Source organism: Chrysochloris asiatica, unplaced genomic scaffold, assembly GCF_000296735.1.
Source record: "Chrysochloris asiatica unplaced genomic scaffold, ChrAsi1.0 scaffold00262, whole genome shotgun sequence".
NCBI lineage: Eukaryota > Metazoa > Chordata > Mammalia > Afrosoricida > Chrysochloridae > Chrysochloris > Chrysochloris asiatica.
The window spans coordinates 3,432,012-3,445,496 of record NW_006408780.1 but is presented as its reverse complement, the minus strand read 5'-3'; the positions used below and the strand labels follow the sequence as shown (position 1 = coordinate 3,445,496).

The 13,485-nt window shown below is 46.0% G+C and overlaps 1 protein-coding gene across 1 annotated transcript in view; it reads left to right on the top strand.

Moving 5' to 3' along the window:
• STK32B (serine/threonine kinase 32B) overlaps positions 1–11,476 on the top strand; it is a 350,856-nt gene extending 339,380 nt beyond the window's left edge. Inside the window, exons 10-11 of the mRNA XM_006874118.1 lie at positions 4,032–4,084; positions 11,338–11,476. Of these exons, the coding sequence (XP_006874180.1) occupies positions 4,032–4,084; positions 11,338–11,476 (192 nt within the window). The remainder of the gene's footprint in view (positions 1–4,031; positions 4,085–11,337) is intronic.
• Positions 11,477–13,485: the final 2,009 nt, after the last annotated feature.

The window sequence follows — 13,485 nt, the reverse complement described above, 5'->3', positions numbered from 1 at the left end:
CATGTGAGAGTTGGACAGTGAATAAGGAAGGTCGTAGAAGAATTGATGCATTTGAGTTATGGGGTTAGAGGAGAATATTAAAAGTACCATGGATTTTTAAAAAAAAAGAACCAATAGATCTGTGCTGGAAGAAGTACAGCCAGAGTGCTCCTTGGAAGCCAGGATGGACAGACTTCATCTCTCATATTTCGTTCGATATAAACAAGAATATTTGTGGGTGTCCTTGCAAGGGAACTCCATAAATACACACACACATTAAGTGTCTGTATACAATGTGTACAAATGTGTGTGTTCATGAAATCCTCAGACATGCACACATACAAACACATACATTTGTTGTCGGTCTGACTCCTAGTGACCCTGTGCACAATAGAAGGAAACACTGCCCGGTCCCGCACCGTCCTAACAATCACTGTTACACCTCCCAGTCCCGCACCCTCCTGACAATCACTGTTACACCTCCCTGTCCTGCACCCTCCTGACAATCACTGTTACACCTCCCTGTCCCGCACCGTCCTCACAATCACTGTTACACCTCCCTGTCCTGCACCCTCCTGACAATCACTGTTATACCAGAGCCCATTGCTGCCACCACTGTGCCAATTCATCTCTTTGGGGTACTTCCTCTTTTTCACTTATCTCCAATTTACCAAGCATCCTGTCCTTCTCCAGGAACTGGTTCCTCATAATAAAATATCCAAAGTACAAGAGATTAAATCTCTCTATCCTGGCTTCTAAGGAGCATTCTGGCTACACTTCTTGCTAGCTAGATTTGTTTGCTCTGCAGTCCATGGGGTTTTCAATATTTTATAGTAACACCATAACTCAAATACATCAATTCTTCTACAGTCTTCCATATTCACTGTCCAACTCCACATATGTGTGAGGCTATTGAAAGGACCATGGCTAGGGTCAGGTGTACCTTAGTCCTCAAACTGATATCTTTGGTTTTGAACACTTTAAAAGAGATTTTCTGAAGCAGATATGTCCATTGCTTTCTTGAATACTGCTTCTATGAGTGTTGAATGGATGACTAGAGCAAAATGAAGTCTTTGACAACTTCAATCTTTTCTCCATTGATATGGATGTTGTTTATTGGCCCAGTGGTGAGGATTTTTGTTCTCTTTACGTTGAGGTGCAATGCATACTGAAGGCCATGCTCTTTGATCTTCATCAGTAAGTATTTTTAGTCCTCATCACTTTCAGCAAGCAAAGTTGTATCATCTGCATATCGCAGGTTGTTGATGAGTCTTCCTCCAATCCTGATGCCATGTTTTCATTCATATAACCCAGCTTCTCAGATTATTTGCTCAGCATACAGGTTGAATAAGTATGGGGAAAGAGTATAGCCCTGGTGCACACCTTTCCTGATTTTAAACCATTCAGTGCCCTTTTTTCTGTTTTAACAATTTCCTCTAGATCTATGTACAGATTCCTCATGAGCACAATTAGTTGTTCCAAGATACTTATTCTTTGCAATTTTATCTATAGATTGTCATGATCCACACAGCTAAAAGTGTTTGTATAGTCAATAAAGTACAGATAAGCATCTCTCTGGTATCCTCGACTTTCAGTCAAGATCCACCTGCCATTAGCAATGCTATCCTCTACGTCATCAGAATCCAGCTGGCATTTCTCTGTCGATGTGCTATTTCAGCCAGTTTTGAATTATCTTGAACAAAATTTTACTTGCATGTGATAATATTGATGTTGCTCAAGAATGTCCGCATTCCATTGGGTCACCTTTCTTAGGACTGGGCACAAATTCAGATCCTTCCCATTGGTTGGCCGGGTAGCTCTCGTCCTAATTTCTTGGTCATCGATGAGTGAGTGCCTCCAGTGCTTCATCAGTTTGTTGAAAGATTTCAATTTGTAGTCCGTGAATTCCTGGTGTCTTGTTTTTTCACCAATGCCCTCAGTATAGCTTGGACTTCTTCCTTTTGAAATGGTTGAACAATGACCATTTCTTTTTGGTAGAGTGATTCTAGTGTTTCTTCGATCTTCTTTTGATACTGTCTGCATCATTCACTATTTTTCCTTAGACTCCTGCAATATTGCAGGATTTTTTTCTCCAATTCCTTCAGCTTGAGAAATGCTGAGCATATTCTTCCCTTTTGTTTTCTAACTCCAAGTCTTTGCACTTTTCCTTTTAATATTTGGCTTTGTCTTCTCAAGCTGCCCTTTGAAATTTTCTGTTCAGCTCTTAGACTTACTCATTTAGTCCATTCACTTTAGCATCTCTATGCTGGAGAACAAATTTCAAAGTCTCTTTGACATCTATTTTGGTTTTTTTTAATCTTTTTAATCACCTTTTTGCTTTCTTCCTGTGTGATATTCTTGATTTCACAACTTTTCTGGTCTTCAATCTTTAGTGTCTAATGCGTCAAATGTGTTTTTCAGATGATCTTTAAATTCAGGTGAGATATGATCAAGGTCATATTGTGGCTCTCCTGGGCTTGTTTTAATTTTCTTCAGCTTCAACCTGAAATTGTATATGAGCAATTAATCATAATCATCTGTTCCACAGACTGCACCTGGCCTTGTTTTGGCTGATGGCATACAGCTTTTCCACCGTCTCTTGCCACAGATGTAGTCAATTTGATTTTTCTGTATTCCATCTGGTGAGGTCCATGTGTATAGCCATTTCTTACGTTGCTTTAAAAAGGTATTTGCAATGAAGAAGCAATTGGTCTTGTAGAATTCTGTCATACTATCTCCAGCATCATTTCTATCACCAAGGCCAAATTTTACAACTACTGATCCTTCCTGTTTGTTTCCAACCTTTGTATTCCAATAGCCAGTAATTATCAATACATCTTTCATCAAATTCGTTTGATCAAATTCAGACTGAAGAAGTCTACCAACTTCTTCAATTTCACCACCACTGGCTTTAGTGGTTGATGTGCAAATTTGAATAACAATGGTATTAACTGATCTTCCTTGTTGGTGTATGGAGTCCTGGTGTGGACCTGGAACATAAACACTAGACTCCAAGTCAGTTTGATCCTCAAGGTTGGCAGTTCAAACTCACCAGTCTGTACTCCTCAAAAACCCTGTAGAGCTCGCTATGAGTCAGAGCCAACTCGAAAGCACTTAACAACAACAACAACAACAACATGGCTTTAGAGCCCTGATAGAGCTGTAGGATAAGCACTGGGCTGCTAAGTGTAAAGTTGGCAGCTCAAATCCGTCAGCCGCTCTGCAAGAGCAAGATGAGGCTTCCTGCTTTCATAAAGATTTACAACCTCACAAACCCTATACAGGAGCTGGAATTGTCTTGATGGTAATGATATAACAGGGCTTTGAAGTTGCTTACCAAAATTCCAACTATTGTGGAGTCTGTTCTGATTCGTGGCCACCCCATGCATGTCAGAGGACAGCTGTGCTCCATAGGGTTTCAGTGGCTGAATTTTCAGAAGCAGATTCCCAGGCCTTTCTTCCAAGATGTCTCTGAGTGGACTCTAATCTCCAACCTTTTAGTTAGCCAAGTGTGTTAACAGTGTGCACCCCCAGAGACCCTCTGCAGAGAACTCCCCATCTCAAATACCCCTGTTCCTCAGAGTCTGTTGGGAATAAAGTGGTACCCAGGAGAGATTCCTGAACTGTGAAGCCAGAACAGCAAAGAATGTTTCTCCAGAGGACTTGGTGCTGCACAGGTGCATTGTTTGCAAAAAACAAAAAAGCAAACTAGAGGCTCAGTCATTTGTTTGTACCACCCAGGGTTGCTAAGTGCCATGGAGTCAGTTCCAACCCATAGCACCCCTGTATAGGGTTTCTGAGGAGGGGCTGGTGAGCTTAAACCACTGACCCTATGGTTCAAATTAATTTGGAATCCAGTGCATTAGCCCACAGAGCCACACCAGGACTCCAAGTTGCATTTATTTAGTGGCTTCAAATACAGAAGGAGCCCCTTTGTCTGCCCTGCTCCCCTTACAAACAGCTGTTCATAGTCTCAGGGCCAGCTCCAGCTACACAGCTGCCTACTTGCCATAGTCTGCCACTTACAGTCTCTTCCCTGTACTCTTTGACAGAACGGTCACCTGGAGACGGTGCGGAGGGAGTTCACCGCATTCAACAGAGAGAGGTACGTCTTCCTCACAGCTCTGCAGAGCCCTCCCATTGGGCCACCACCCCCTGGGAAAACCAGACCCTGGTGACACCAGCCAGAGATGTGGGATGAAGGCTGCTGGGATGAGATGCAGGGCCTCTGGTTTGGGAGTCACATGGGTGGTGGACTGTTTAAAACACTCTTGTTTCTAAACTAAATGTTGAAATTCAAACGCACCAGCCACTCCTCGGTAGAAAGATGAGGCCGTCTGTTCCCGTAACGATTCACAGTGTCAGTAACCCTGTGGGGCGGTTCTGATCTGTCCTATAGGGTCACTGTGGGTCAGAATCCACTCGACTAGGAAGCAGTGGGCTTGGTGGGTTGTGTTCTAATTCTGACTCTGCAGTGTGTCCTGAGTCAGATGCTGACTTAATCTCTCTAGGCCCTGGGGGCGGGGAAAGTCTACCTACAAATGAATGAAGGGTGAGTTGGCACAGGGATGCTGATAAGGAGAGGGGAATGGCAGATGTCGAGCATGGAGACGCATCACCTGGAGTGGATCCTGACAAGTTACCATGACATCACTGAGCCTCGGTTTACATTTCCATAAATCAGACACACTGCATTCTTTCCAACATGGTAAGACTTCACTGAAGCTGTTCATGGCAGAGAACTCAGGAAATAGGACCACTGTTAGCATGACTACTCAGGGTGGCTATGAGTCAGAACTAACTCGACGGCACTTAATACCAACACATTATTTGCTTGGGTACAGTGGTGTGGGCGTGCTGGGACCCCATTGTTGTGGCTGGTCAGGAGTGGGCATCTCTGAGTCTGGGAGGGGCTTAGCTGGGGTCTGCTTGGCTAGGGTTCCTGTCACAGAAATGGATTACCCAATAAGTAAGGTAAGCCTGGGCTTACTTGCGTTTACTCACTTATCTGTGGTGAACAAATCCACCTGAGTTTCACTCTATCATACCTTCCTTACTGTAAGCCGAGGCATAGCATGCTTACTGGTCAGTTTGCTTCTGATCAGAAGGGTTAGGCCTGGCCGAGCCCCCACTAACACCTGAGAACTGCTGGGCACAGTGGAGACCTGGACAGGGCAGGTTCATGGGTAGCAGCTCAGCTCCTGTTGGTGGGACTGCCCTCTTGTCTACACGTACAGATGTGTGGAGAGACGGATCCCTACACAGCCTGCCCTCCAGGAGGGACAGATGGACAAATAGCCAGTTGACCCTTATGGAGCATCAGGGTTTGGCTGTTATTGGCTAACAGCCAATGACATCAGCACAAGGTGGGTAATAGACAGAGGGCAGCTGGGCAGCAGGTGCTCACCGCAGACCAGGCTCACCTGATGGTACATAATAGACAAAGGGCCCAGGATTGGTGGGTGGCTGGGGAAGGTCCCCGCAGTGCTACACCCAGTGCAGATGTGCTGACTCTAAGGTGAAAAGGGGAGAGGGTGGGGTCCCAGGAGCAGAGACAGTGTTCCATGATGGCAGAGTGGTAGAGGTGAGGAGTCTGGGGCAAAGAGGGTTGTCTGGCTTCCAGCCAGCGGGCTAGAGGGCAGGGGAGGACCAGCCTAGAGGACAGCAGCCTGCCACATGTTCGAAGGGCTACAGCTGTGAGACACTCACTCCATGCATGGGCACTCCCTCATGGTTGGGGAACCACACCTCTTTGGTGCAGGAGTGCTGGAAGAGGCTCCAAGACCACAGACTTGGGGAGGTCACCATAATTTCCCTGCCATCCTGCCTGCCCTTTGGCTCCTGGTCCCTCCCCACCCTGAGAAACTCCACCAGGAACTTGGCACAAGCCGCCCTGGGGACTTGGAGCCACAGAAATCCTTGTATCTGGTCCTCTTCCAGCTCAGCTGGGACCAGAGAGACCATGAGAGCTCCTGGAGGGGCAGCCAAGAGCCCTCAGTGCTGGTGACCGGGGCCACGCAGAGCCCAGCGGACAGCTGTAACGTCTCAGTCTGCGGTCCTCAAAGCTCAACAATGTGGACACATATCCTTGTAAAAGAAAATGAGCCCCGATCTTGTATCACCGAGAAGCCCAACTATAGAAACTTTCACCAATTACATGTTCTTTTCCTCCTGCGGAAATGTCAAAGAAGTAGCGTTGCCCAGGCGGGCTGAAGACCCTTTTGAGATCTGCAATTGTGGTTTCTGAAGCAAGATTGGCTCAGAAATTGTGGTTGCTAAGTGCCATCAAGTTGGTTCTGTCTCATAATGACCCTGTATAGGATTTCTGAGGTTGTGCATCTATGCCGGAGCAGAAAATCTCATCTTTCTCCATGGATCAGCTAGTGGGCTGATCCAGTACAGGGATTGTCAAAATAACAAAGAGGGTGGAGGCCATGTGCAGACCAGTGGACTTGAGGGAAAAGCATATGCAGAAACACAGAGGCATGGAAGAGCATGGACCGTGAGCAAGGTGGTGGTTTAATGGCAGAAATCCCACCCTGCATCCAGGAGACCTGATTCAGTTCCCGGCCAGTACACCTCAGGCACAGCCGTGTCCCATCTGCCCATGGACTCCTGTGTATTGTTGCTACAATATGCTGAACAGGAGATCCAGACTAAGATGTGCTAGGAATAAAGGCCTGGCAATCCACCTCCAAAAGTCAGTCCGTGAAAATTCTATGAGTCCCAACGGTCCACCAAGTATGGGACAGCAGAGGACCGGGCAACATCTAGTTCCACTGGACTCCAGTGGACCAATGACAACAAAACTATGGCTTCAGGGGGCAGAGCACACTAGAACCCATAGGGGCTTTTGTGGGCTGAATTGTGTCCCCTAGAAATGCAGATGGGACTCTGTTTGGAAATCAATGGAGGTTTTCTTTTATTGTGTTAATGAAGGTCAAGGTTACCTGTCATCTTGGCTGCTCCAGGATTCTCAGCTAAAACATAGTCATCCGCCTGGCACGATCTAATATAATCCATCACATCCATGATGGGATCTGCTATGGGCAGCCTATCAATTGAAGGCAGGTGTCCTCAAAGTGTGACCTGCAACATGTTTTATCTTATAAAGTTAAAGGGAGGGAGAAGTGAGCAGGGAGGTGGGGTGGGGTGTGGAGTGTGGGTCTGGGGTCCCCGCACTGTGAGGCTCCAAGGTCCAGGGAAAGGTTGATGCCAAGACACACTAGGAAGTCTCCAAGGGATGCTGGGCTTCCAGATGCTGAGAGGAGACAAGCACCGTTCTCCAGAGGCTGGTGCTCTGAATTCAGACTTCTAACCTCCCAAACAATGAGAAAATCAATTTCTGTTTATGAAAGCCACCCTCTTGTGGGATTCCTGTTACAGCAGACTGGAGAACTGAAATGAGGGCATACCAGCATACGGTGGGGTCTGAACCGAATCACTTCTGAGTGATGTCTTCTAAAGGGGAACTCAGACACAGAAAGACAGATACACAGGGGGAGAAGCCATGTGACAACAGAGGCAGAGGCATCTAGAAGGAACACCAAGGACCACACGCAGCCACCAGAAACTAGAGAGAGACCCCAGGAGAAATCAGCATGGCAGAGACCTAGATTTGGACTTATAGGTGCCAGGTGAAAAAAAAAATGTCTGTTCATTAAAGTCTCCCCTTCTGAGGTGTTTCTGTTATGGCCTCCTCAGGACATTGAAGAAATAGGCCTTGCACCGGTGAGTGTGACCTTGTTAGGAGAAATGGTTTTTCTTTGTAAATGGGATCAGTTAAATTCATGGTCATACTGGATGCAACAGTAATTTCTTTTAGAAGGATCAGCACGCAGCTGGTCCCTATGAAGTGGAGGCTAAAAATTTCACAAATCTCCAACTTTCTTGAAGTTGTTGTTGTTAAGTGCCGTTGAGTCAGTTCCACCTCATAGTGACCTTGTGTAGGGTTTCCAAGGGGGTGGTGGGTTTGAATAGCCAACCTTGTGGTTTGCAGTCCAGTGCTGATCCTACAGTGCCATACCAGGAGTCCTAAATTCTCCCCCACACCTCAGGGTGCTGAAATTCACTGCAGCATCTCAAAGGGCAACAGACCATCAAAGAAATAATTTTACATGATCGTGGAGGATTGCCAGTCCCAAATCCACTGTTCAGACATCAGTCTGGAAGATTCTCCTCAATCAACAGCAGAATCCGGCTGTGGATTCACAAGGCCGTGGAAGCTGGCGAATCCAATTAGACCACTGGCTCAAGTCCCAATAACTGGAGATCAGACAGGGGTGAACCTGGTCAGTTAGGCAAAGTAGCACACAGCCCATTCCACAAAATGGCTCATTTTATACCCAGCAGTATGGCTAAAGTAACCAAACCCCTGTGATAGTTCCAAGTTTTTACCATCACGATTAACCCTGTTAACCCACAGCTAAACCATAATTGTAGTTGTTGTTAGGTGCCATCCAGTCGGTACTGACTCACAGCGACCCTAAGCACAACAGAATGAAACACTGCCCGGTCCTGAGCCAGCCTCACAATTGTTGTCACGCTTGAGTCCATTGATGCTGCCACTTGGCCAATCCATCTCACTGGGGGTCTTCCTCTTTTTCTCCGACCCTCCACCTTACCAAACATGACATCCTTCTCCAACGACTGTTCCCTCCTGGCAATATGTCCAAAGTATGAGAGACAAAGTTTGGCCATCCTGGCCTCCAAGGAGCACTCTGGCTGTACTTCTTCCAACACAGATCTATAGTAGCATAGTGGATTACGAGCTGAGCTGCTAACCACAAGGTCAGCAGTTCAAATCTACCAGTAGCTGCTCAAGAGAAAGATGAGGCTTTCTGCTCTCATAAAGATTCACAGCCTTGGAAACCCTGTACAGGGTAGCTATGAGTTGGAACCAACTCCATGGCACATAACTAATCAACCAAACCATATATTCGTGGCAGCATCTTCCCCCACCTTCTCTTACCCACATCCACCAGAAAAGAATTGTTTGATGGCAGTAACAAAGGTGTGGCTTTATTGTTCAGTGCTGTTGGGTCGGTTCTGACTCATAGTGACACTGTACAGGGTTTCAGAGTTTGTAAGACATGGTTGTTGTTGTTGTTGGTGGTGGTGGTGGTGGTGGTGGTGGTGGTGATGTGCCATGGAGTTGGTTCCAACTCATAGTGACCCTGTATAGGGTTTCTGAGGCTGTAAATATTAATGGGAGCAGAAAGTCTCGCTGGGAGTTTTGAACTCCTGACCGTGAGATTAGCAGCCCAATTCATAACTACTACGCTACCAGAGCTCCATGAGGCATGGTTAGAAGAGACCTATTCAATCATTCACTGCACTCCATGGGAGTAGGGTGGGCCCCAGCCCTAATCTCTTCTAAGGGGTGTCTCCTTAGAGAGAAGAGCAGACAAGGAAACACACACAACAGAAGATACCCATGCGGCCACCACAAGAACACAGGAAGCAAACAGAAACGTAAAAAAGATGAGGAAGGACCTTCCCCCAAAGCCAACAGAGAGAGGGTATGGCCCTGCTGATGCCCAAAATTCTGACTCCTAGCGTCCAGCACTGCTTTCTGTTTTTGGTACTATGGAGTCATAGCGACCCTCTTCACAACAGAACGAAACACCAACCAGACCTGCACTATCCTCACAATCGCTGCTAAGCTTGAACCCATTGAGACATGGGGACAGTCCTTCTCATTGGGGTCTTCCTCTTTATATCTGATCCTCCACTTTACCAAGCATGATGTACTTCTTCAGGGACTGGTCCCTCCTTGAGAATGCATCTGAATCTGGTCATCTGGCTTCTAAGGAGCATTCTGGCTGTACTTCTTCCAACACAGATTTGTTTGCTCTTCTGGCAGTCCATGATACTTTTAATATTCTTTTTCAACACCATAACTCAAATGCATCAATACTTTTATGGTCTTCCTTGTTCGCTGTCCAACTTTCACATTTACCTGAGGCTTGGGTCAGGTGCACTTTAGTCTCAAACTGACATCTTTGCTCTCCAACACTTGAAAGAACTGCTAGAAAATAAATATCTGTTCTTCAAAGCATTCAGTCTCCACACCTTTGGAATCAGAAGTGAGGGAGTAGGTCCAGAAAGAACACTTTAAATCATTTAGTCATATTGCAGAACACAGTGTGGCCAGACCGCAAATCGTCTAGTTGCCTGTGAGGAAAGTCTCAGAAATCACGCAGCTAACACTGCATGACCTTCCACATCTTCATCTTCCTTTGTGTTGGTAGTTGTCATTGAGTTGGTCCCATCACATGGCACAACGGAATGGAATGTTGCCCAAACCTGTGCCATCTCCATGATCTGATGTGGGTGGGACCGTTTTGGTCCATAGGGTTTCCATTGGCTGGTTTTTTTTGGAAGAAGGTCACCAGGACTTTCTTCCTAGTCTTAGTCTGGAGGTTCTGCTGAAGTGTGCTCAGCATCCTAGCAAGTCAGCCAATGGCTGCACATAAGTTATATTGGCCAGGAATTGAACTCTGGTATCCTGCATGGGGAGCAAGAATTCTACCACTAAGCCAGCAGGAATGTCAGTGAGCAGTTTATGCAGACTTCCAGAATGAACAATGTGTGAGCTTTACCAACTGTGCAAACTTACACAGATCTCTGTGTGAGGCCCGAATTAGTACCTGGTGTGAAGATCACTCAACAGCAAGGTCGGTTTGAATGGCAAACTCAGCAGTTGAAACACACCAGCTGTTCCTTGGAAACCCCAACCAGCGTTGCTATGGGTTGGAATGAAATCGACAGCATTTAACAACCACAACAGCATTAAGTCACTGGTATGGTGTTATAAGGTAACCACAAGGTTGGCAGTTCAAACCCACCTCGGAAACCCTATACAGGTTGCTGTGAGTTGGAACCAACCCGATGTCATGTGACAACAACTAAGCAACTCAGACTCCTTGTGCTGAGCTGTAGGATCAGCACTGGACTGCAAACCGCAAGGTCGGCAGTTCAAACTCAACGGCTGCTCCTTGGAAACCCTATGTTGTTGTTGTTAAATGCCGTCAAGTCGATTCCAATCCATAGTGACCCTGTATAGGGTTTCCAAGGAGCAGCTGGTGAGCTTGAACCACCGACCTGGCAATTCAAACAGCTTTGCAGTCTGATACATTATTAGTTAGTAGTCGGAGTTGACTCAATGGCACTTAATAACAACAACAATTAAGTAACAAACCCAAGTGCCTGAACTCCTTAGTGATTGGTCTTGGCTTGGAACGTGGGTCCATCTGGCTCCCAAGCCCTCGGTCTTCATGCCTGGCACAGGTGTCCTGGGTCTCCCGCTGCACCCTGCTCCAGGTCACTAACTCACTCTGTGCTGTTTATTTGCAGGCTGAGGAGACAGCAGGGTCAGAGTGGCCAGCTCACAGACACCGATGACCAAGAGGGCAGCCAGGCCCAGGACAAGCTCCAGGATGGATGTAACAACAATATCTTCACCAACGCCTGCTCCCGAGGCTGCAACAGTTAAGTCATCATCTACCACCGACCACCCTGGACTGCGTGTACACTAACAAGACCCCATCCCATCCCTGACAACACTGGATACAGAGAGAGCTCTGGGCTCAGAGCTGGGAAGCCACAAGCATCCCTCCAGCTTTCCATGAGACCTTGGGCAAGTCACGCCCTCTCTGAGCCTCAGTTTTCTGCATCTGTCAAAGGGGCTTCACCAGGTCTCAGCCCCAAATAGAATTCCAAGATTCATGTTAGAATCCAGCTGGATAGCAAACACACAAAACCGTTGACATTTCTCACGTTGCTTATAAAGACTAAACAGACCCTTGAAATGGCACATTCCCATCTTCCAAACACAATGAGATCATAAACAACATTACAGTTCGGTTCTTCTTAGCTTGTCACATGCAGAAAGCTGCAGCCCGGACAGCAAGGTAAACTTTGGATGTGTTTGCCCCACCTGTGGTAACACTATTCCCAAATCCTGGAACAAAACCTGCTGTTGTTAGCTGTTGATGAATTGGTTCTGACTCATGGCATCCTTGTACATCATAGAACCAAACGTTGCCCAGTCCTACACACCTTCATGGTCTCACTGGGATATTTGAGTCCATTGTTGAGGTAATTGTGTCAGTCTGCCTCATAGAGACACACCCTCATTTTCACTGACCTTCAACTTTACCAAACCCTAAGTGTGTCCATTGGTGTTCTCTGCCAGACATCACTTTGTGACCCTCCAAGATGGCGTAGGGTGCAGACCAACCTGGCCCCAAAGTCTTGGTGCTGCAGACATGCTTCTTCACTTGTTCAGAGACGACTCCCTTCTACTTTTCAGTTCACAGCCATACCTGCCCCACCTGTACAGGGCACTGGGAGGGCACCCTCTTGCCAATTCAGATGAGAGCTCAGTCACTGGTCATCATTCAGTCTTGCAGAAGAACCCTGGATTTCCTTCATCTTCCCAAGTCTTCCTTCAGAGAAGGAAGCATTGTTTCACTTAGAGCACCCTGCCACCTTGATAGGGTGGCTCCATATTTGTGAGTTAGGAATCAAGGGTGGGCAGGAGGTTTACCCTAAGAGGAATGCAAATTCAGACAAAAACCAAACTATTTTATCATTGGTTCAGGAAACGTCTTTGAATTTGGAGATGCTGTAATGTAAGACTCATACGGGGGTTGGAATTGACTTGACACCAATGGGTTTGGTTTGTGTGTGTGTGTGGTATAGGAGATAAAGCTTAGACTTGGGAGTCGGGCTTGGACTCATGCTTTCAGTTACTAACCAAAAAATCTTAGGCAAGTCACATAATCAATCCTGAGTATCAATGACTTCATATAAAATGCGAATCTTGTAGGGCTAAATAAAATCTGTATGTAACACACGCAGCACATAGGAGGTCTGGTTGAATGATAGCCATCTTTTCTCATTGTCTTCATCATCATTATTCAGAGGAACTTTCCTATTTCATCCACCTGGAAGGTGATTACTGGAGAAACAAGCCTGGTGCTCGCAATTCTTTCAACTTTTCTTCTCAGAGTCTTTGACATCTGTTGGTCTTCTTAGTTGCTCCAACTCATAACGACCTTGGGTATGAGAGAACAAAACATGTATGTATGAAAGAAGCAAACTTTGTATGTCTGAGAGAATGAAACATCGTATGTATGAGAAAACAAAATGTTGATAAGGAAATATATGTATGAGAGAAGGAAATGTTGTATGTATGAGACAAAGAAACTTATGTGTGAGACATTGTAATATTGTATGAGACAATGAAACATTGTATGAATGAGAGAGTAGAACATTGTATCTATGAGACAATGAAACATTGTATGCATGAGAGAATAGAACATTGTATCTATGAGACAATGAAACATTGTGTGTATGAGAGAATGAAACATTGTATCTATGAGACAATGAAACATTGTGTGTATGAGAGAATGGAACATTGTGTGTATGGGAGAATGAAACATTGTATCTATGAGACAATGAAACATTGTGTGTATGGGAGAATGGAACATTGTATCT